The sequence below is a fragment of the Phycodurus eques genome, chromosome 23 (genome assembly GCF_024500275.1).
Source record: "Phycodurus eques isolate BA_2022a chromosome 23, UOR_Pequ_1.1, whole genome shotgun sequence".
In the NCBI taxonomy this organism is placed as follows: domain Eukaryota; kingdom Metazoa; phylum Chordata; class Actinopteri; order Syngnathiformes; family Syngnathidae; genus Phycodurus; species Phycodurus eques.
Genome location: NC_084547.1, coordinates 6,661,114 through 6,681,686, shown reverse-complemented (window position 1 = coordinate 6,681,686; position 20,573 = coordinate 6,661,114). Strand labels below are relative to the sequence as shown.

The following is a 20,573-nucleotide window of genomic DNA, read 5'->3' as shown; positions in this document are numbered from 1 at the left end:
CAAAGAGAAGGTTGATGGATGTCGTGAGGGAAGACATGAGGACAGTTGGTGTTGGAGAGGAGGATGCAGGAGATAGGCTTCCATGGAAAAGGATGACGCGCTGTGGCGATCCCTAACGGGACAAGCCCAAAGGAAAAGAAGGTCCTACCAGTATGTGACGTTGTGAATTATGCTTACCACTCAAAGAAAAATGTAATCAAGATTTAAGTGTTGCTTATTGTAGTGCTAGATGTGCATTTTGAATCGCGCTTTTCGATGTAACTTAATTTGCAAATATGACGTTTGTCGGTGGATAAATGTTTTAACTGTTACTTCCTGCCAACACATTGCGCCATCACATTCTTCAGTGTCGCTTCAACTATCAACTATCACATGACACGTCGGGTGTTATCCATGTTACAGAAATGCTGAAGTGTTTAAATGCAAGGAAATCAAAATGCAATAGCAGTTGGACGCTTTAATACCTTTCAGTGGTGCATTCCAAAATGACCAATTGATACTTTCTAAATATATTGCCATCAAAAACATGGTTGCAGTTCAACCCAAGTAGCGCTCTTCCTGTATTGAACGCTTCATACCTCCCTTGGTGTCTCGTGAGGGTGACGACATGGGGAGGGACCACAACTTTCCCGGAAAAAAAAAAAATCTTATGTTGCGCAACCGTTTTCTCGTACATCTCGACGTCAACGCAGTGGACTGGACCAGTCTGCAAGTAGGTGACATCGCAAGGTAATACAGACACATTTACTGAGGAGGAATTTGTTGGATGATTGTTTGCTCTAAAAAGTCCCTGCTTTTTGGAAAAACTTGTTTACACTTCTTTCCTCAGGGTTCCTCACAATGGACGTGTCCCAGACAATAGAGACAGAAGAAGATTTGCTGACTTGTCTCCGCATCAGCTTCTACCACCCACAGCAGCACTGCAAAGGTCTTTACAGTCTGCTTCCACTGGGCGTCAGGAGTAAACATTTGGGGGATGAGTCTCTGCGCTTGGGACGGGATCCACAGTCTTGCACCTTTGCTCTGGCTGACCCCCGGGTGTCTCGCAAACAACTGGCCCTGCGTGCTTACCGCACAGCCGACAGCCCAGAGATGCTCTTCGCTCTCCAGAACCTGTCTCAGACGGTCAAAGTGTCTGTGAACGGCTCAGCCCTGGACTTCTTGGAGAGAGCGGATCTCCCGAACAAGGCCCTGATCCGGTTCGGAGAGTACGAGATGTTGGTCGTCAAGGAGGCCGGTGAGGCCAAGCGGAGGTTCGAGGTGGAGCTGGACGTGCTGCCCGTGCCTCCTTCCAGGGAGACGGGCACACCCGAGCCTAGCGCCTTGCCCGTCGCCGACACGGCCTCACAGCTGGCAGTCCCCCAACCCGAAGTTAGGGTCCCCTCGGAGAGTGACGAGGCTCTGTTCCTCACTCGACAGCCCACCATTTTTGTCAACTTCTGATACACAATAATCATGTTACTGGACTTCCACGTACGCTCCCGGAAGCATCGTGACTTCTCTTACCAAACAGAAGACTCTAGAATATAGAAAGCTATTGTAACCTTCGTGTTCGGACAACACCAAGTCAGTAGCAATTGTGATTAATTTCTACACCAAATGTGCTCGTCAAGTCCCAATATTGCAAAAAGAATCACAGCGCATCTTTATCTAAACAAGAAAGAGGACACAGGGCAGTCATACAAAAATAATTTTATCAAAGTTTAAAATGTCCATCAACCAATTGATTAAATAAAATACTGTTTAATATTTGGAATGTTCATCTGCAAGATGCGGGCTATACCAGGATGAATACAACAACACGGTTAAGTATTTCATTCACCCTGTCGGAGAGACACATAAATAGTTCAACTTGTCTATAAAAAAAAAGGTTACAAAATGGTTTTGGGGGGATATTATATATATATATATATATATATATATATTTTTTTTTTTAAAAAGGCACATTGCTGTGGTAAACTCAAAATGTGTAGCGTTAGTGTCCCTGAGTGCAGAATGTCTCACGAGCAAAAATTCCCTCTTCAAAAACTTCAGTTGGGAGGTCGTCCGACTCCAATTTCCTTCAGTGCACGTCGGTGAAAAACTCTCGGTCTGAAGTGACTCCCAGCAGTAGACGGACGGGCCTGCAGACAAAAGGAAAAGCTCATTGAACACTGACCCAACTGCACAAAACAAAAAAGGGGGAACAGTATGGAGCTGGGACTAAACTGAAACTGATCTCTCTCCACCGTGTGGCTCATCAGTCAAGCTGAACCTACCGTGAGCTCGGGGTCTCCCGTCGACTCCGAACAGCCTAAAAACAGCAAAGACTGAGAACAGGAAAACATAAATCCATAGAGGGTTTCATCTATTCCACATCAAAAAGTCATTTGCGAGAGCTGACTGGAACCTGGGAGCATTTCAAAGACCGGCTAAATGGCTATAAACTGGGCCTTTTGATTCATAGATGCCTAAGGAGCCTCTTCTAAACGCATGCTTATTATTATTATTATTTTTTAAGCGCCAAAGCAGGGAGTTTGAAAAGTGTACGATGAGAATTGAGTTTAAACAAAATGTCATCACTCAGCATTGAGGCTGACCACACCTACCCGGACTCGAGCTGCAAACCGATGAGGACCGATCGTGAAAGCGTCTCCACGCCATCATTATGATCTGTGCTTGCGACGGCCAATGACTTGACAGTTAAAACTTGTCACGTTTTTGTTCATCTGTTTATTAAAAATCCTTCAAACGAGGGGTGGGGGGGAAGGCAATCTAAGTAAAACCATACACAACGTTGCTAAATGACCGAGCGGAAGAAAAAAACTAAAAAAAAACCACGAACAAAGCATTAGAGAAAACTAGTACTACTTTTGATTTTACATGCGTACAGGTCGGACAAGGAAGACACTATTTTATAAACCGCCACACAGGTCTAATATGTGTATAGAGAAACACTATGACGATTTTATTTTTTTACTTATTGGGCAACCAAAATCAGTCTACACAAAACTCTACAATACTTGGTTAACAAAGACTGAATATACCATTTTAATGAATGGCTTTCTTTTCGAGGCCATGTCGATTGGAAAAGCAGTGTAGTAATGCGTCACACCGAACTAAGCACTGAAACCCAAACAATCTAAGAATTTGAAGAGTAATACAAACAGGAACAGAAAAGGCATTGACAGCTCAGAAATATACGTGAATGCAACAAGGAATCGCATGTTTTGTTTTATAAGAACGTCGCTGTCCGCAATACAGTATCTTCCAGTAAGTCTCCGGCGAACGCAACGCAATCCACCAAAGACGTGCGGGAGCGGGGGGGGGCGTATAGCACCATGCGCATCAGCAGACGGCGTTCTTGACATATTCTAAACCTGGAGAGAGAGAGCATACCACACGTCAAGGAAGGGCTTTTACTCAAGATTGGTTTGTTTCTATAACAGCATAGTTTTGCGCTCGCCAACACTGAATGGATGCTGCGATTAGATCTGAGGGAGCTTTGGCGGGTGCTGGTCTAAAACGCCATTCGACTTCATGCGAGTTTTATTTTCTAGTTTTGTTTGGATTATTCTCACACAACGCCCATTTTGCTGAGTGGACCGTGCGAGGCCGATGATATGTACTCACCTCCGGGGGGGGGGGGGGGGGAGGGGGGGGGGGGGGTGTTACACTCCATGGGCCTGGTAGGCACCGTAGTTGGGCTGCGGCGGCGCCGGGAGCGGACCGCTTTGTGCGTAGTTGTTCCTGGGGTACGGAGGAGCGTACGGCTGAGGTTTCATCTGCGGGGCGAAGCGGGTGCGCTCGTACGAGTAGCCGTTGCCGGCCGCCGGAGCCGGAGGAGGGGGCGGGTGGGGGGCTCGCCTAATGGGGCTGCGGTCTCGGGGCATGAAGGGCACAGGAGGATGGGGAATGGGCCGTCGGTCATACGGTTCGTGGGAACCCATCCCGACGCGCTCTCTTCCCATCGCCGAAGGAAGGGGCGGCGGCGGCGGCGGCGGGATGGCCCCGGGACGCCTATCTTCGTAATTAGGGGCGCCGTAAGGACGGGCGCGGAATTTCTCATAATAATCCACCACCCCGTAGCCTTCGCGCTCGCCATAGCTGCGGTCCGGATACATTGGCCGCCGCGGAGGAGGAGGCGGAGGCGGCGGAGGCGGATAAGAGGACATGCGACCCCCGTAGGGAGGCTCGGGGTGGAAGCGAGGAGGGTGAGGAGGATAAAAGCCTCCGCGGCCGGGGGGTGGGGGCGGTGGACCGAACTCCTCCTCTCCCGAAGCCCAGGCGGGCTTGCTTTTCGACAGCTGAACGTGGATGTTTTGTCCTGGAGGAGATGAGAGAAGACAGATTTACACATCCGGCGACTGATTTGCATCGTCATTTGCACGAGCTTTAATTATCAAGAATGTAAATGCAAACTATGCCAGAGAGTGTTTCAACATAATTGAAATGCTTGTGATGACTTCACAGGGCAAACCTGTGCTCATCAAGTAAACTCTTAAACTACAAGTGCGGCCGACCACTCTGTGCCACTGGCAGTTTCGAGTCTTAGAATCATGATTGGCGGTCGGTCCCCTCAGGAAGAAGACGCAAAAATGTCACATGGCTCCATGCGGCCTTCTCGGGAGGGAGGAAAACCTTGCATTCTACAAACAAATGTCACTGTAAAATAAATTTGGCTCACCTTGAAACTTTGTGTTATCCAGGCCCTTTATGGCATCCATAGCTTCTTCGGAGTTGGCCATGTGTACAAAAGCAAAATTCTTCACAATCGCGCACTCTGTCACTGTGCCATATTCTTCAAACAGCTCTCTCAGCTCTTTGTCACAGCCCCTTTCCACATTAGCGATATGGATCTTGACCGGACCCTGGTTGTTCCCTCGGCTGGGCTCCACGTTCATGGGTCTGCCGTTCAGTTGATAGAGATTGAGTTCGCGGATGGCTTTCGTGGCCGCCTTGCGGTCATCCATGTGGACGAAGGCGTAATTTTTGTACTTGGCACATTCTGTTACGGTGCCGTACGGCGTGAACAAAGCTTCAATTTCGTCCCTGCCCGTCTCTTCGGTCAGGTTTCCAATGAATAGCTTCACCATTGTTGCACCGGGGTTTCGGCCCTACACGTGGTACAGACGACAAAGTCAACATCGAGAAAAAAAAAAATAATAATAACATGCAGCCAGGACGACAGAGGCGAACCCACAAAATGTTTCAATGCGCTCTTACACGTTTAAGTGCGTGCAAAACAACCCGCTTGACACGCGAGAGCTCATGCTAGCCACAAAGGGAGCGAGATGTTAGCCACTTCCTGATTTACAAGCTACCAACGGTTGCTACCAGCAAGATAACATTAGCAACATGCTACATTGGAACGATAGGAGGCTAAAGGAGTTAACTAATTCACGACTGCTTATACCACTATGTTAAAACGACTAGGTTAGTCTCCACTTTAAACGGAGAAATTGTGTGCAAAAAAAAACGTACTTTCCAGTCGTCTTCGACAGCCCGCGTTGCCACCAAGTCGAAACTACTGGAATACGTAATTTAATGGCGCACACCGGCGAGGGAATCAAATACTTAAATCCAATTGGCAGAGCGAAGCGTCGCTTAAAGCCTCTCGCACGCGATTGGTTAAGCAACAAGGCTTACTGTCGCCTGGGATGTGCGTGATTTCCGTTTTTAGAAATATGGCGTCGCACATTAGCAAATGAAGTACTACATTGCTACACATTAGTCACCAAAAATCATTTGCAAAACGTAAAACACACACGCACGTGTTAACGTTTAATGCGGATAACATACACGCATGTGATAATGTTTAATGCAGATAATCTCGTAGCGGGATTACAGTTAAACCGCACGGTTCCTCACGTTTGCACACTAACGGCTTTGACCCTTTGTTGTTGGATGCCTTTAAATCCTTTGTAAACGTCATATTGGCACACAGTATTGTATGTAATAAAATAGCCTTTGGTTCTTTAGTTGAACTTCAGCTATTACAGCAGTTAATAATCAATAATAATAGAGACGACAAAACAAAGAAATAATACATTAAATGAGTCGGAGCTGCTGAGTTTAAAACACGTGTATGTTGTAAATAATTTATTACTCCTAACACTGTTCTGGTTCGCTGTTCAAGTGCTATGTGAAGTTGACATTTATGCCCAAATACAAAGTGTCCCTCGGGTTGATGTCCAATAGTGTCAGAGGAAGATGGGAATCATTTCTCCCGACTCAAAGCATCCTCCTGACTGATTTACATCACACTCAGATGTTCAAAATGTGGAAGGCTTTTGTGCCAAAATGAAAATGAGAAAGGAAGAAGAAAAGAAAAGGGGGAGAGTATGAAGAGAAGGGGGGAGGAAAAAAACAAAAAAGTCTGTGGAACAATTACTTGAGTGCTTCCTGAACTGAACATAACATCCATTTTCTCCAGCACTTCATGAGAGTTGATTTCAGATGTTGGGCATGAGGCGGTGTACACCCTCGACTGCTCGCCAGTACATTTAAACAAACAGGCATTCACACCACTGACGTTAAAATTCGTGTTTAAAAAATAAATAAATAAATAAAATAAATAAATAAAGCTCACCAATGACGGGACATTGTGATCGAATTGGAATGTTGAAGTGTTCATTTGAAAATGTAAACACTCTCGAAAACTTCTCGAAATAATGTTGCAAATTGAAATGCATCCCTTTCATTCCTTGCCATTGTTAATTATTGTGATGAATCATTAAAATGATCAGTGTGGACTACATAGAAGACTATCACGATAAATATATAAATGAAGGAAAATTGAGTAAATCTTTTATTTCAAGTGTATTTTATTTTAAGTGTCTCAATCTTGTAGCCCTTCGCATTAATTTGAACGCAGGACCTCTCGACTACTTCACTGACCCAATCGCATAAAATAAGGGAAAAAGGGTGAGTTTGTCAATCTTGTATACCAAATAATGAAAAGTCCTTTATTGCCATCAGTACACGAATGCAGAGACAAAATCTGACAAAGAAGTAGACTGTACAACCAGCGCGCGGGCACACACACGCACACACACACACACACACACACACTGCAACCAGCAGCCTTTCAACAGGACATGAGGGTTACAGATACATAAGGGACTACAGTACTCACACAATGAGGTATAAATGTACACAAACTCGCGCACATGCAACCGAAACAAAAAAGGTACAAGTGCTCTCTCACACTCTTAAAAACACAACACACAGGTGAACAGTAATGTCGAACAAGCAGCATGAGTCATCTCAATTCAAACGCACTCCCGTTTCTCTGCCTCTCAAAACGTTTTGGTCATGTGGATGCTTGCATGGTATGCCTAAATGTTGCCCTGCTAATGTTGTATGGGAAAGTGTGGAAGTTGCGAGCCAAGGAACCAACAACCGCCCTTCTCTCGCTCTACTTGGACATTCAGCGTGGACGTTAGCAGCAATTGGATTGGATGAAACCAATGGCTTTGTAAGTCAGATTCACAACATCCGCTCTTCATGCACAGGATCGGCACCACCTACTAATGGTAAGCCTTAGTGTCATGCAAGTTAGAAAAATAGACTGCAAACCCACAAGACAGAGAAATCAAAAGTTCATCTCCAGAATAGGGGTTGATTTCACTTCCATTTTTTATTTCATATTTTCTAAGATGTGGAAATAGCAACAAAAAAAGAGTGGTAACCAAGACAACAGTAACATGAGCAGAGAGCCACTGAGGAGTCCCTCTCTTACGCCCCTTGCCCAACCCAAAACACCTTGTGTTGCGCCCCTCTACTTTTGCGCCAGGCGGGCAATCACCTGTTGTTGCGCCTGGTTTTTGTTTATGTGTTCGCATATGTGGCTCTCATCTCATTTGAAGCTGTCCCAACCCCGCAGCAGTTCTTAGTCACCCAGGCCTGGCCCACCGGCAGCATACGGCCCCCGAAAAGGCGGTCGCCCCACGTGTGCATCTGGAGTTCCGGGCCGCCGTGGTTTTTCGAGATTGTGGCTGAAAGCTAGCGCTACTTCTCTTTTGTGTCTACTGTTGAAGTCTCTATTTGTCACGTTCAGAAAGGCGTCCCGGCCACCGCTTTGGACCTCAAAACAAGTGAGAAGAGGAGGTGACGCATCACCTCAAACCCCCTTGCTGATAAATTAGGATGCCTTGGCTGTGTCACATTTTCAGCCCTCCGGGTTTAGTTTTGCAGTTGCTAAATACATTTCCATGCTCTGAACCTCCATGTTGTCCATTCTATTTGGAATGAGGAAAGTGCCTTGAAATCTGTCAATTGGCACCTAACTTGTCCCCCCCCCCCCACCCCAGTAGTACTACTGTATCTTCCTCACTTTTGTGACTCTAGCCCTCCCTCACCAGTCAGTTCTCTCCTTGGGACCAAAATAAAAACAGAACACCACCTCCCACTTTTCTTCCCATGATGAAAACAAAAACTTTTTTTTTTTTTTTTTTTCTTTTTTTTCTTTTTTTAATTCAAGGCACAATGTCGATCAATATTCCAGCCTCTGAGTGTGAACACTGCGACACATTGGACTATCTGCCTGTGTGTCACTCTGCAACAGTTGACACCTCTCGCGCCTGCACTTCAACACTGTCAAGAGACGCAGTCTGTGGCTGCCCAGTCCAAACCAGTGAAAAACAATGAAGGAAATCAACATAAGAGAGAGACGAGAAAATCTAGTCGTTTTTGCTGTGTCTCAGTATTTTCCTTAAAACTCAAGTCATATCCACCAGTCATTTTTTGGCAAGCTACTTTTTGTTTTTTTTTGTGTTTTTAAATAAGCACTAAGTACTAATAGATAGTATATAGCATACACCGTGGGTTTTTAAGTTGATGCGTCGGTTTTTTTCCACTCTCATCGTATGAATTCGGGAATTTTGTCAGGTACTTTTCACTCATTTGTTTCAGGTTTAAGTTAATGCAAGCAGGGACAGTTTGCCATGGAGTCTTCTTGCTCGAGACTTGGTTTCGCGAGGGGTGAGGCGGTCTCATTACGAGACGCCATTGACCAACGTTACAGTCTCGCTGGCTGGTGTCATGCCTTTGCTTGGAGAACGCTGAGAAGACCTTTGCTCGTCCGTTTTGCTGCTGGTCCCATTCTCCTGTGGGTAAAAAGATACTGAGCATGGTCGAATTCTAGTAGTTTTATACCCGTAATTTGGAAGCAGTCCCTGTCTGTACCTTGGGCTCGGGGCCAGTGTGGTTTTCCTTCAAGGGAAGGTTCTGTCTGCTCTGGGATTCGGGACGGGATATGTAGTCAGCGACGGTCACTAAATAATTGGAATAGTTTAGAACGAATGCTGGCGGTCTACTGTGCATCCGCTGACATGAATTGCTAAAGCAAGTCAGCTCACCACTATCAGTTGGCTGCCTATCGCGGCTGGCCGAGCCTCCCTCGGTGCGACCGCCACGGTTGCGGCGGCGGCGGCTTCGGTTGCGGCGTTGAGGTCGGGCCTCGTCATCTAATGATCCAAGGAGAGCGTACCCGTTCACGGGAGTTTTTGGACCTCTGGTCTCAGGCAGGGTTATGAAAACGTTGGCAAGTTTCTCACCCAGCCCGTTCTCACTGGGCCCGGCCTGGCCGTCCGACTCTGCCGCGGCGTCCATCACGCTGGGCTCCTGGTCGCTCCGGCGGCGACGGGAGCGTCTGCGGCGGTCTCCTGCGCCTTCGCTGACGTCGGCGTCAGCCGGCTCCCCCTCGCCATCCAGTAGGGCGTAAGGGTTACTGTCTGGGTCCCTCAGCACTGGAGATGCCAAACCACATTGGTTTGCAACTACACACTAACTGTTGCGCCTACAAAATGACTAAACAGGCTACCTGAGCTGATCGTGTTGGCCGGTTTGGACCCTGGCCCGCCGCGTCCTCGTCCAGAGTTGGCACCCCGACCCCGACCGGCCCGCCTGGAACTTCGCTCCTCTCCGCCAACACCGCGGGGCCGCTGGTCGCGCTCGTTTAGGTCCTCAGACTCCGAGGCATTGGACAGCTCAGAGTTTGTGCCTGCGGGGAGAGAAAGTGTTCGTATTTTTGTCTTCATAAAATGAAATCCACTTTCCTAACGATTGAATTTTCATCCGCACCGTATCCAGAGTACACGCCGTTGGAGGCCCTGCGTCCTCTCCCGCGCCCCCCGTAGGTGCGAGAAGTGTGGAGCGAGTTGCTGCTCTCGTCGGTCAGGTAGCCTTTCTCTCGGTCGGTCCCGACGGGCACGGTTCGATTTTGAGGCGCGCGGTAGCCCACCCCAATCTGCCGGAGCTGCTCGTCAATTTGGAGACGCTCCATGCGCAGCTGCTCCACCTCCTACAAGCATGTGGAAAGGTAAAAAGGAAAGCTGAGGTGCAATTAAATACGGGTTTGTAAGCAAATGGTATTCTCTCCAATACCTGGCGGAATATTCTGAACAATGTTGTTTTAATTCATGTTAAGCACAGAGTGGCGAATAGAAAGCAAAAGGTTTGAATTTCAAATGGTCAGCTGCTCAACCACACAAGGTAATGCTTCAGAAGAAAAGCCACTCCATAGTCAAATGACACGCAGGACAAGACTTCACACGGGGCCGTCTGATTCTTCCTTCGGAGGGTACGGTGAGGCTCGTCACATCAGCGCAACGTTTCTTTGGCCAGTGAGAACCGGTGCAAAACATGAGCGTGTCCTCTCGCTAGCAATTTTTTCATGCAGATGTTGGACCTCAGGAGGGCACATTGAGAACAGACAGTAAGGCATTGACAACCACCGTTTTGGGCTCATGTCAGGGGCAGTTTAAGTTTCCCACAAACTCAGATTCCATCGCACGGCTATAGGACTGCCGCAATATGAAGGCCGCGCTGACTTATCCAAGCAGTGGGCGGACACGGGCAACGCGGCGTCTGGTGCACGTCGACAGTGACAGCTGCCTGCCAACGACAGCTGTACATCAAGGGAGGTGGCTGCGAAGCGAATGAGGCACAAAAAGGGGCCCGGGGTGGGGGTCTGCTACTAATCTCGGACGCTGAGGGTCCAGATAGGTGTAATCTAAACTCAAAGCATGCCGGTCACCCAATCCCAGAGAGAAGGGCTATCTATAAAAACACACGAGGTCAGGACAAACCGTGGCGCACGCAGCAGGTTTGGTGCTGGACAGGGGGAGAGGGAAGAGGTCCTTCACAAATGGCTCCCGCCACGACTGCTACATAGTTTCTAAGAACCCCCTACCCTCTAACTTCAAAAATTCAAACTGCAGCTGAAAATCTTGGTCACCAGTAGAGGGCAGCACATGTCAGTCACGCTCACCTGGAGGTAAGACACGTGGTACTCCAGCAGAGCCTGCGCGTTGCTGATGTTCTCCTTCGTCCCCACAAACACGAACGGAACCATGCCCTGATACAACAGAGAGAGGAAAGACCAGGAGGTGCACTGAGAAGTGGCTCTCTCTTTTTCCTGATCATGTCAATAAATACACAGGGAGGGGACACCATTTGATACAGCTTGGAACAAAACTGGCATATGAACTACAGACCATCAGTGGAAAGCATGGGTAACCTTAAAAAAATAAAAAATAAATAAATTAAAAATAGCTGCCAGGCAAGTGCTAACAATCTAGCTCCCAAGCCGACAGCCAATATAAGTTGTGTGCACTCAAAACATTTCAAGGGTCAAAGCAGAAAGCACATGGAGATGTTTCACACCCTGCTGAATTTAGGACTTTTGTTATTTTCAAAGTAGACGGGGAGACGAGCGCAACGGTCCATTCACCTCTTTGCTGCTGGCAGTGTCGTCGCTGCCTGCCCCCTGCCTGCCTACCTCCTCGCGGGCAAGCTTTTTGTCGTTGTCTCCCTCGATCCTGACACGGACCACGCCCGACTTGTCCACGATCTCCTGTATGACTTTGCCGTTCTTTCCGATGACTTTGCCTGCGCGAGACAAAAGATCAGCGGTCAGCCGGCGTAGCGATGAGGAAGACGTCGCCAACAGCGTGGGCTCCTTTGGAAATGGTTTCTGACTCACCGACAAGGTTCCTGGGTACCTGAAAGTAGTCTTCTTTAAATTCAAGATACTCTCTTGCCTGCTTTACTGCCTCTGGACTCTGTAAAATAACACAAAAGTCACATGACAGGACAAACCGCACCTCCGAAACCAATACTGATCATTCGACGAAGTGTAAGCGTACTTCTCCGTAGATCCTGAAGGTACAACTCTCTTCTTCCAGCTCAATAGCGGTGACACCGGGTACTTTGCGGGCCTGCTGGATGTTTGCCCCGTGAGAGCCGATGGCAAGGCCCATCAGGTCCTCTCTGACACGAACCTCCTCCTGATATGCTGAAGCTAACTGCTTGCTTGTCTGGAAGAGGGTGGTTGGAAGGCATCATCGAAACGGTGGACCCATCACGTGCAGAGAGCACGTCAAAGGTATCGTCGTTTACCTCCAAATGTTTGGTGGCTTCCTCGTTGCGGGACATTAGCATAAGCTTGGTACGGATGCTGCGGAAATGCATGTCGCTGAGAATGGTGGCGCGCTTTACTGTGGTTTCATTTGTTGACTGGTAAACACATGAAAAGGATTAGAGATGTGAACGCTGTGTACGTCATATAGTTTACGTTCAACTCGTAAGAACATGAGGCCAATATTGGCATGTGTTCCAAGTACTAACCAGCACAATGAGCTCATGTGTTTGGGCACTGAAGAAGATGCAGTTGGCGCCGATAGCTTTCCGAAAGTCTTTATGAATGTTGTCGCCTGCACAGCTGTTGATGACAAAAGAACGAGAGACTCAGCAGCGCTCTCTTAAATCAAAACTGCTCAGAAGACCTCAGCCCCGCTTACTGCCACAGAAAGCAGGGGAGACACTCACATGTCCCGCAGGTCCTCGGGGACAGGGATGGTGACTTTGTGGAAGGAATTTTGCGAGGAAGGGCTGTTCGGGTTGAGAGGCCTGATGCGTTCTGCTGTCACAATCTCATTGTAGGTGGCGTCGCATGCCGCATATTCGATCACGTAAAACTGGAAAGCCAAGAAAACTAAATTTGCATTACAATACATTTTGATATGGATGAGTTAATGAGGTCAGAGTCCACTATTTTCGTTTAAGGAGTTAAAAAAGGGCAGAACAAGGGGAGCGTTCATAAATGTAGAAAAAGAGAATACGGGAAACAGTCAAGAGAGCGCGCTTAAGAGGGAGACAATTCAAGCCATCCATCAGTCAACACGAAATATTCCCCGAGAATCTTATCAGAAGGCTTCACATAACGGCAACACAGGCGGCAGCGGCTCCCCTGGTACGGAGGCGGCGCTGCAAAGCCGCCATACCCGTCGCTACCCGCAGAGCAGCCCGCTGGATATTCCAGGGAGCTGTGCGGCCGTTCCAACGAAATGATGCTAAATGATTCAACTGCACTTTTTATAAAGCCAGGGTGAGCTTTACTTACCTCCCCTTTCATCATTCGGACCCGGGCGAGCCACCAGCCGCATGGCTCCTGTTCATTAGCCCGAGAGTAAACCTGCGAGGACAGACGAAGAAGAAATAATGACATCACCTCCATTTGTTGATGATGATGATGATGAGGTCTTGGTGAGGTGTGCGAGAGAAAAACTTGAAGAGGCCTTACCTCCACCTCCTCTCCTTCGCCGATTTCCTTGTTGTAGTCGGCTGGAGGCGGCAACCGCACGTCGCTGAAGGGTAACTGTCGCTCTGGCTGCCAGCTTCATTGAGACAAAAGCACAAACGAGCGCTTATCCGCACGTCTTTTTTTTTTTTTTTTTTTTTAATAAAATCAAATTTTCAAAAATACTGAGCCAAATTCAAAGATGTGAGACAATCTTTACTGGATCATGGCCTTCACACTAAATAAGATTGTAAAGTGCCTGCTGCCGTGAAAGTTTAATAAATTACTCCGGAATGGGACTGAGCTACGTTTAGAACGGTCTCATTTCTTTCATACTTTCTCTGTAACTGCCGCCACGTGTTTCACTCAAGCCAGAGCTGCACTAACATGCTCTTAGAGAAAGTAAAATGGGGTCTTGACAGCGGGTGGGGTGCTTCGAAAACAGCACAGGCCTGCCACGCCCCTCCTCCCGCCAACCCGGCATACCTCGGCTCGGCCACTATTTTTAGGGGCACCCTCCGCTCAAAGCCAAGTAGATATAAAAAAAAAAAAAAAAAAAAGGGTCCGAAGCGTGTGATGTTTGCGACGCAAGGACTGCGCAGGCAAGCACCGAGGGACGGGGGGGGGGGGGGGGGGGGGGGGGGGGGGGCTTAAGGCTTGTTGGCGATGTGTACGGACAGCTGCGTTCCAAGCACAGGTGCCAAAGAGGAACGTTTTGTCGTAAGAGAGTAAAGAACGGCCAGAACTCAATCGTAACGTCCTTACTTTTACATACACACGAGGGGTTCAACTTACTTGTTTTCAAACACAATGGTGAGCGAGTCATCGTGGACATCCTTGATGTACCCCTAAAAGAAGAAAAAACACAGCGGTTATTGCCGCTATCAGTGACAATGAGAGCTGCGTGTGATGTTTTGATTTTGGGGATAAACAACATTTGGCTTGGAAAATTATGCTCGCAGACCTGGAGATTTTTCATGTTTATTTTTTTGGAAAGCTGAGACATAGCAGTGACACAACCACCCTGGCTGTGATTTCTGTCAGTGTGGAAATGTCACACAGACAACATCCTCTTTTCGCGACAACTGGCACGGCCTACGGCCAGGACATTTGAACAGACTGCCATTGTGATTGAGCGTCACGTTTGCGGTGGAAAACCTCAAGTGACACTCCTGCATGCTGAGCAATAGCGAGGCAGAAGCCAAGTGGTGGGTGGGGCTGTGGCGTGCCTCTCGTCGAGACACTACCCAATAAGGGACAGAAGCAGCGTCCGCGTTGGCAAATCATGGATTTGCTGCTGGAAAACGTGCACGGCTCACTCCAGGAAACGGATTACTTGCCATTTATTGACAGTTTAGAAAGAGTGAGAAGGTTAAAACATATTTGTACTTTTTGACAACTGTTGTAGCGCTGCTACGTGCGTGCTGACGGAGAGAACCAGTCCAAAAACACAGCGGTTGGATATCAGAAACTAGTTGCCCCCCGGGGCCCCTCCAAGTTGCTACCCTGTGTGCCCATATATAAAAAATAAAATACACCAGCGCGCTCGCCCCAATTTACAGATGGGAATTCAGGTGACGGATGTTTTGTGTCAGATTGCCAAGATGTCTTCCCGACGTGACGGGAATTGGGGGTTGGGGCTATGTCACGATGACACCGCGTCCTCAAGTGCTGGGACCATGTGGCGATCGAGACTGTAAATCTTTAAGTGGGGCAGCTGCTCGAAGGCATACGTTCACAGGCGACCTATTGTCAGGCTTGGCATCAAATATACCTCGATGGCTTAACGTGAAAAGTCATTCTGACACCGATTCATAACTTGAGGATGCGTCATCCACAAAATTGTGCTCGTTCGCGTCAGGGCCAAACTGTCACCCAGTAAAAGCCAACGACAGGTGAGGCCGCAGAAGGAGAGTAAATTTAGGCTCGGGGGGCCGGCAGGGCCTGCTGAAGACCCGACGACCGAGAGGCGATGAAGAGCGCATGGGAGGAAGGGAGCGCGCGCGCGCGCGCGCACACGACAATAAGAAAAGCCCGAAAAGTTAGGACTGCAAAGCAACGAGGGGATAATGTTGCCATTCCCCCGACATGAACACCCCCCACCATGAGGAGGAAAATGAGGTTGAACGCCTGAACTACTCGGACACATTTGAAGTGACCTCCCCTAGAACGGGTCTCATTGTGTCGTCGCTCAGAAAGCATTCGTCGAGTGTTCGTCTGGAAAAGGAAAGTGTGGCGGAATTGAAACTGAAAGCGCCAGTTTCATCTCGCTAGCTTGAAATGTAGCATCTTGTCATACATGCTCGGCCATAGTTGGAACATGTCCAAATACACGTTTATCTGTGACACGCGTCGAGTGGCCACATCGAAAGTGGGCAGAAAGCACGTTGACCGCGGACAGGACTGCAAGCAAAAAGGGGCCGAGCGTGATGAGAATTGCAAGTAGCTCGGCGCTAGCTCGGGTTAGCTGGCCACCACGCAACGCCCGAGTCGGGCATCCTCATTTGCCAAAAACGACTCGACTCGACTCGGGCTCATGTCGCCGAAGTGATCGCGTGCCGATGTGTTCAACGGGCATCGGAAAACAGCAAAAGCGGCCTTGCGGCGAGCAATTCGGCTACACCGGAAGCGGCTTACCTTATAGAAGGCCCCATTCGAGCCGCGAACTTCCACGGCCAGCCCGTCCATACTCGTCGGTAGCTCCCCACGGCTGTGCTTGTCCGAAGCCGCTACGACTCCGTGCGCGTCGGGTAACGAGAGCAGCCCCAGCTTCGCCGGCAGTTCGCCGCTCCCCGGCCGCTTGTGGATGTCCAGTGTTTCGGGTGGAGGGGCGGGAGGTGAAGGGGTTGGGGGCAGACGGGTGTGATGGTGTCAACTGAATCGACGCAGGCGCCACTTCGCGGAGCACCGTGCTCTGCTCTCGTCTCGACGCCGGCGGCGTCAACACCACGGACGGACACGCGGCTGCGGACGTCTCGACGCCACAGCAGGGACTCCGACGTTGACGGTTAACGAGCTGCCAGGCAAGCCACTATCAACACCTTGAGCTAGCCTGCGATGCTAGCCTCGAGTGTGGCGCAGTCGCGGAGTCGAATAAGTGAGCAAAAGCCAATCTTGCGGCCTGCCGTGTAATAGTCACAGTCGTTCCCTGCCAGAAAATAAAAATAAAAAAAGCCGTGAGCGGCTGCCCGGTCCTCTTCCTACTCACGCCGATCGAGTGAATGAGTGAGGGTCTGAATGACCTCAAACACCCAACAAAGCCCCGCCCATTACGGAAGTCTGCTCTATGATTGGCCGAGAGCCTTTGAATCGAATGATTCAACGATTCAAAGGCTTTGTATTAGGAAAAGGTAAACAAGGTATCTCCTTATTTTCACATTTTACCAAACCATTTCAACCATTCCTATGAACACTGAGGCAGACATAATACAGAAATACTCATCTATATATACAGAAAAAAAAATCAAGGATGCAAGAGCCATTTTGAAAATGATATATTATAGTTATTTCGACAAACTGCTACATCACAGCTTCCTGTCAAAGGTCGTAAGGTCAAGAGTTTGGGATTTTTGCCTCCCACAAGAATCTGCCCTGGGCAGATCTCTGTATTCAGAACCAAAACAAGAGCAATCTGGAATAAGATGACAATCTTTAAAGCGGTTGGGATCCCCTCGGAAGAGCTAGAGGAAGTGGCCGGGGAGAGGGAAGTCTGGGCTTCCCTGCTAAAAGCTACTGGCCCTGCAACCCGACCTCGGATAAGCGGAAGAAAATGGATGGATAGTCGTAGTCGTAGTAGTTAGTGTCGTATGTGGGTGTTCCCACCCAACACACACACACACACACACACACACACCCATTGGCCCCAGCGCGGTAGGTTGGACACGCTTGTGTACCCACTTTGCTGGTTCATAAAAATAGCTAAATAAACTGCTCCCTGAGACAATGTATGTTGTGGACTGCTTTGTGGCACTTAACATGTTAACGCAAGAGTGCGCTTTTACACAGCACCACAAATGCAGCAGCAAGCAGACCAAATGCGCTCAGCTGTGATTGGCCAGAGGCTCACGGACGAAGGCCTCTGTGACACTTGGGGAGCCCATTGCTTTGATGGGGTGTGTAAAATAGGTGATCATAAAAATGGACAGATCTGCCAGTTCCAACTGTAGCTCGAATAGAATCAAATCGCCCACTTTGTCAATGTAGTGCACAAACTGGTTTGCTACCCCTTTGTGAGATAGCAAATGATAATTACGAAATGGTGCAACTTGAAAAAAAGTTCTCTAACGATACTTGCCCCCCCCCGACGTGTAATTATCGCATTTTCCATCTGTTGTGAAAAACACTTCTCACGCTTCAGTGCTGCTTTCTCGCGTGTTCTCGCGCGATGTACGCAACTTCCGCAGTCTGACTTTACCGCGTGACTCTATTTGGCCAATAGGAAGGCTTTCCTGCAGGCGCGCAACTTAATTCAGGAAGTTGCTGTCCTCTCCCGTAAACTGGAGAAAAATAAGCTCATTTCAGGCAAAAATGAGCGCTGAACTCGGGGCTACTGGTGGATTGGCGTTTGGAAACGAAAACAGTGTGTATCAAAAGGGTGAGGAAAGAAAGAAAGAAAGAAAGAAAGAAACAAGTCTTTTGTCTTGCTAACATGAACGAATCCTGCAGTTTTGGCCGCGTTTCCACTATGTGACATGACAGAAGAGGACCTGAGGCAGAACCCCCAATTCTGTAAACTCCTGAGCAGTCTTGCACATCATGTGGATAAAACTGGACTCCTTGGGCCACTGAAAACAGAGCTGGAAAAGGTATCGATAGGCATTTATAGCGTGAAGTATGTTTGAAAGATGTTCTAGTTCGTTGCGTATTTGTCGTTTTTCTTCAGGCTGAGCAGAAGCTGCTGAGCCAGCGGCGAGTCTGGCTGCAGTCCGAAAGCCTCAACAGAGCGCTGCAGGAGATGATCTGGGAGCACAAAGTCAGGAAGCATCACGCCGCTGTCCCGCCTGACCAGAGCACGGTACGGTGCCAACATACAGCCCAGATTTCAAGAAATATTTGTCAGTCAAGTACTGCAGGTTTCTTTTGTGCCGTTAACGTGTCCTCTTACCGACCTTACACAATGATACGCAATAGCCACTTCTTGCCGTGTTCTCAGTTTTACGAGACCGTGGAGAAGTGCCTTCTTGTGGCCCAGTGTGCAAGACGGCTGGATCCTAGTGACACTACCAAGAAGGATCAGCCCTCTGTTTTGGGTTTGACCCCCCAACAGGTCATGGAGCTCATGCCTTCTGAGAACGTAGGTGACGAAAACACACTGAGGAACGACTGATTTTCAATGGAAGCAATGCATCGTTTGCCTGGTGCCAATGTGCTTTGTCATTGCCAGAGTGTAGAAAGAATGAAGCAGATGTTACCTGCCGCACTGGAGGAACACCTCAAGAAGAAATGTTTGCGTTTCCTCTCCTACTATCAGCCTGAATGGGGTATGCTTCCCTTTTCACACATACAAATGAGTCATTGTGTAGATAAGAGTGTTGCTTTTTTTTTTTTTTAAATAAGAGAATCAGAGTGAAAGTCTGAAGAGAAGCAAGGTGTCTCATCTGTCTGCGCAACTGAATAAAAACAAACAAAAGGCTGAGGATTTGAAGGAAAGCTCCCGGGAAAAGAGTGTGCTCCTCCAAAGGCAGACACAACTCTACCTTTCTGTAAGAGGCATAATATTTGCCTCCCTGCATATGCTTGAAAAATTGCCCCAATTGAAAGAGCTGGCACTGCATTTACCTCCTTCAGGAGATGACAAAGTGTGTGCAGCTCCTGCAGTCTTTCATCTTGGAGAACCGCCTGAAGATCCAGGCTGATTTGGACAGGAACAAGTTGGATTACTTTGAAGGCAAATGCAAATTAGTCTCGCAGAAGATAAAGTAAGGACTTGAATCTCGTCATACATTTGTCTGGCCGATTCTTTAAAAAAAAAAAAAAAAAAATCTGTCTATTCCGTCAACCTTTTTAGGGCTGAAATGGTTGCGATTAGACTGGAAACGTACACGGCTGACTCCATTTCTGCCCACAAAGAAATAAGGTAAGAGGAGTTTTTGCATACATTCTTCTGTGTATTGAATTTTGCATATTCCAGCCTGGTTTAGAAAAAAACACGTGATGCACTTTTTTGATTGTGCCTGAATTGCAGAAAAAGTCTGGAGTCAGAGCTGAGAGCCTGCCAGGCGGAGAAACAGTCTGTGGAGTCAAAGTTGTCCTCTTTTGAGATCTTAGGCAAGGAATTCGAGGCCCTGGCTGAGGATTATGGCAAATTACGACAAGAAATTGAAATTAAAAACTGGGCTCTGAAGGAATTTACCAAGTACAACGACTTGTGATGATCATACCCGAGTTGGGGATAGCAGACGTTCAATGATCACGTGATGAAAACCCTTCAGGATGTTGACTTTTTCCAAGATATTTGTATGGGATTTGAGTCAGTCTTCGTTCATGGATTGTTCACCTCATGTACTAAATAAATACACGTTGAAAAAAAAGTGGCTTTTTTTTAAATTTCAGATGGTGTTATGGTACAATGACAGGCCAATGTCAATGTCACATTGAGACAGACAACAATCAAATAGATGGCAGAAAGTCCAATGAACTCGCGTATCCGCCTGTTGCCATTGGCAATTAGCTTTGTGTTCAACTGAACAGGCCTGGATTTCACGAAGTACATTTGTGAGTAAAAATATAAATATATATAAAATATATTTATAAATATAAAATATTCGTGTGACACTTTTGATTGGTGGTGTTTCTCATGGAAAATATGCTCAAAAATGGTTGAAAACCCCAGCCGTAACGTGTGTATGTAGTGCATAATAACCTCCACAGGAGGGCAGCAAAAGAACATCCACTTCCACGTTTGCTATTTATACTGCTGCAAACTAATCGCCCGATAATAAAGTTGTTTTCAATAAATGACGGTTCCTAAAGTCACATTTGGCCTTATAAAGACAAATGGAATTAAAGG

The 20,573-nt window shown here is 47.9% G+C and overlaps 4 protein-coding genes across 8 annotated transcripts; 2 read left to right on the top strand and 2 right to left on the bottom strand.

Moving 5' to 3' along the window:
• The first annotated feature begins 639 nt into the window (after nt 1–639).
• On the top strand, nt 640–1,752 carry tifa (TRAF interacting protein with forkhead associated domain). The gene is made up of 2 exons (XM_061669500.1): nt 640–729; nt 830–1,752. The coding sequence occupies exon 2, from the start codon at nt 841–843 to the stop codon at nt 1,441–1,443; it is 603 nt and encodes a 200-aa protein (XP_061525484.1). The 5' UTR covers nt 640–729; nt 830–840; the 3' UTR covers nt 1,444–1,752.
• LOC133397985 (RNA-binding protein 4.1-like) lies at nt 1,678–5,544 on the bottom strand. Of its 3 annotated transcripts, XR_009767720.1 has the most exons (5): nt 5,464–5,544; nt 4,667–5,096; nt 3,613–4,306; nt 2,259–3,359; nt 1,678–2,123 (listed from the first exon to the last, which is right to left on the bottom strand). XR_009767720.1 is itself a non-coding variant. In XM_061669499.1 (3 exons), exons 2-3 carry the CDS (start codon nt 5,073–5,075, stop codon nt 3,651–3,653), a joined length of 1,065 nt encoding a protein of 354 aa, XP_061525483.1. In that variant the 5' UTR covers nt 5,076–5,096; nt 5,464–5,544; the 3' UTR covers nt 1,678–3,650. The 3 variants fall into 3 exon arrangements, 1 of the variants encoding a protein (XP_061525483.1); XR_009767719.1 differs by having other exon boundaries at nt 2,259–4,306; XM_061669499.1 differs by having other exon boundaries at nt 1,678–4,306.
• Nucleotides 5,545–6,858: 1,314 nt separating this feature from the next.
• fxr2 (FMR1 autosomal homolog 2) lies at nt 6,859–16,822 on the bottom strand. Of its 2 annotated transcripts, XM_061669138.1 has the most exons (17): nt 16,202–16,822; nt 14,360–14,412; nt 13,568–13,661; nt 13,388–13,459; nt 12,814–12,962; nt 12,613–12,706; nt 12,385–12,501; nt 12,132–12,302; nt 11,969–12,047; nt 11,717–11,874; nt 11,255–11,341; nt 10,066–10,285; nt 9,806–9,985; nt 9,540–9,731; nt 9,342–9,449; nt 9,169–9,257; nt 6,859–9,089 (listed from the first exon to the last, which is right to left on the bottom strand). In XM_061669138.1, the coding sequence occupies exons 1-17, from the start codon at nt 16,250–16,252 to the stop codon at nt 8,979–8,981; spliced, it is 2,025 nt and encodes a 674-aa protein (XP_061525122.1). In that variant the 5' UTR covers nt 16,253–16,822; the 3' UTR covers nt 6,859–8,978. The 2 variants fall into 2 exon arrangements, with proteins under 2 accessions (XP_061525122.1, XP_061525123.1); XM_061669139.1 differs by lacking the exon at nt 16,202–16,822 and having other exon boundaries at nt 6,860–9,089; nt 13,568–13,703.
• A 24-nt stretch (nt 16,823–16,846) lies between these two features.
• On the top strand, nt 16,847–20,073 carry haus4 (HAUS augmin-like complex, subunit 4). 2 transcript variants are annotated; one of them, XM_061669137.1, is made up of 9 exons: nt 16,847–16,914; nt 18,230–18,369; nt 18,447–18,578; nt 18,717–18,857; nt 18,948–19,044; nt 19,121–19,266; nt 19,352–19,482; nt 19,572–19,640; nt 19,749–20,073. In XM_061669137.1, the coding sequence occupies exons 1-9, from the start codon at nt 16,851–16,853 to the stop codon at nt 19,933–19,935; spliced, it is 1,107 nt and encodes a 368-aa protein (XP_061525121.1). In that variant the 5' UTR covers nt 16,847–16,850; the 3' UTR covers nt 19,936–20,073. The 2 variants fall into 2 exon arrangements, with proteins under 2 accessions (XP_061525121.1, XP_061525120.1); XM_061669136.1 differs by lacking the exon at nt 16,847–16,914 and adding an exon at nt 18,026–18,158.
• Nucleotides 20,074–20,573: the final 500 nt, after the last annotated feature.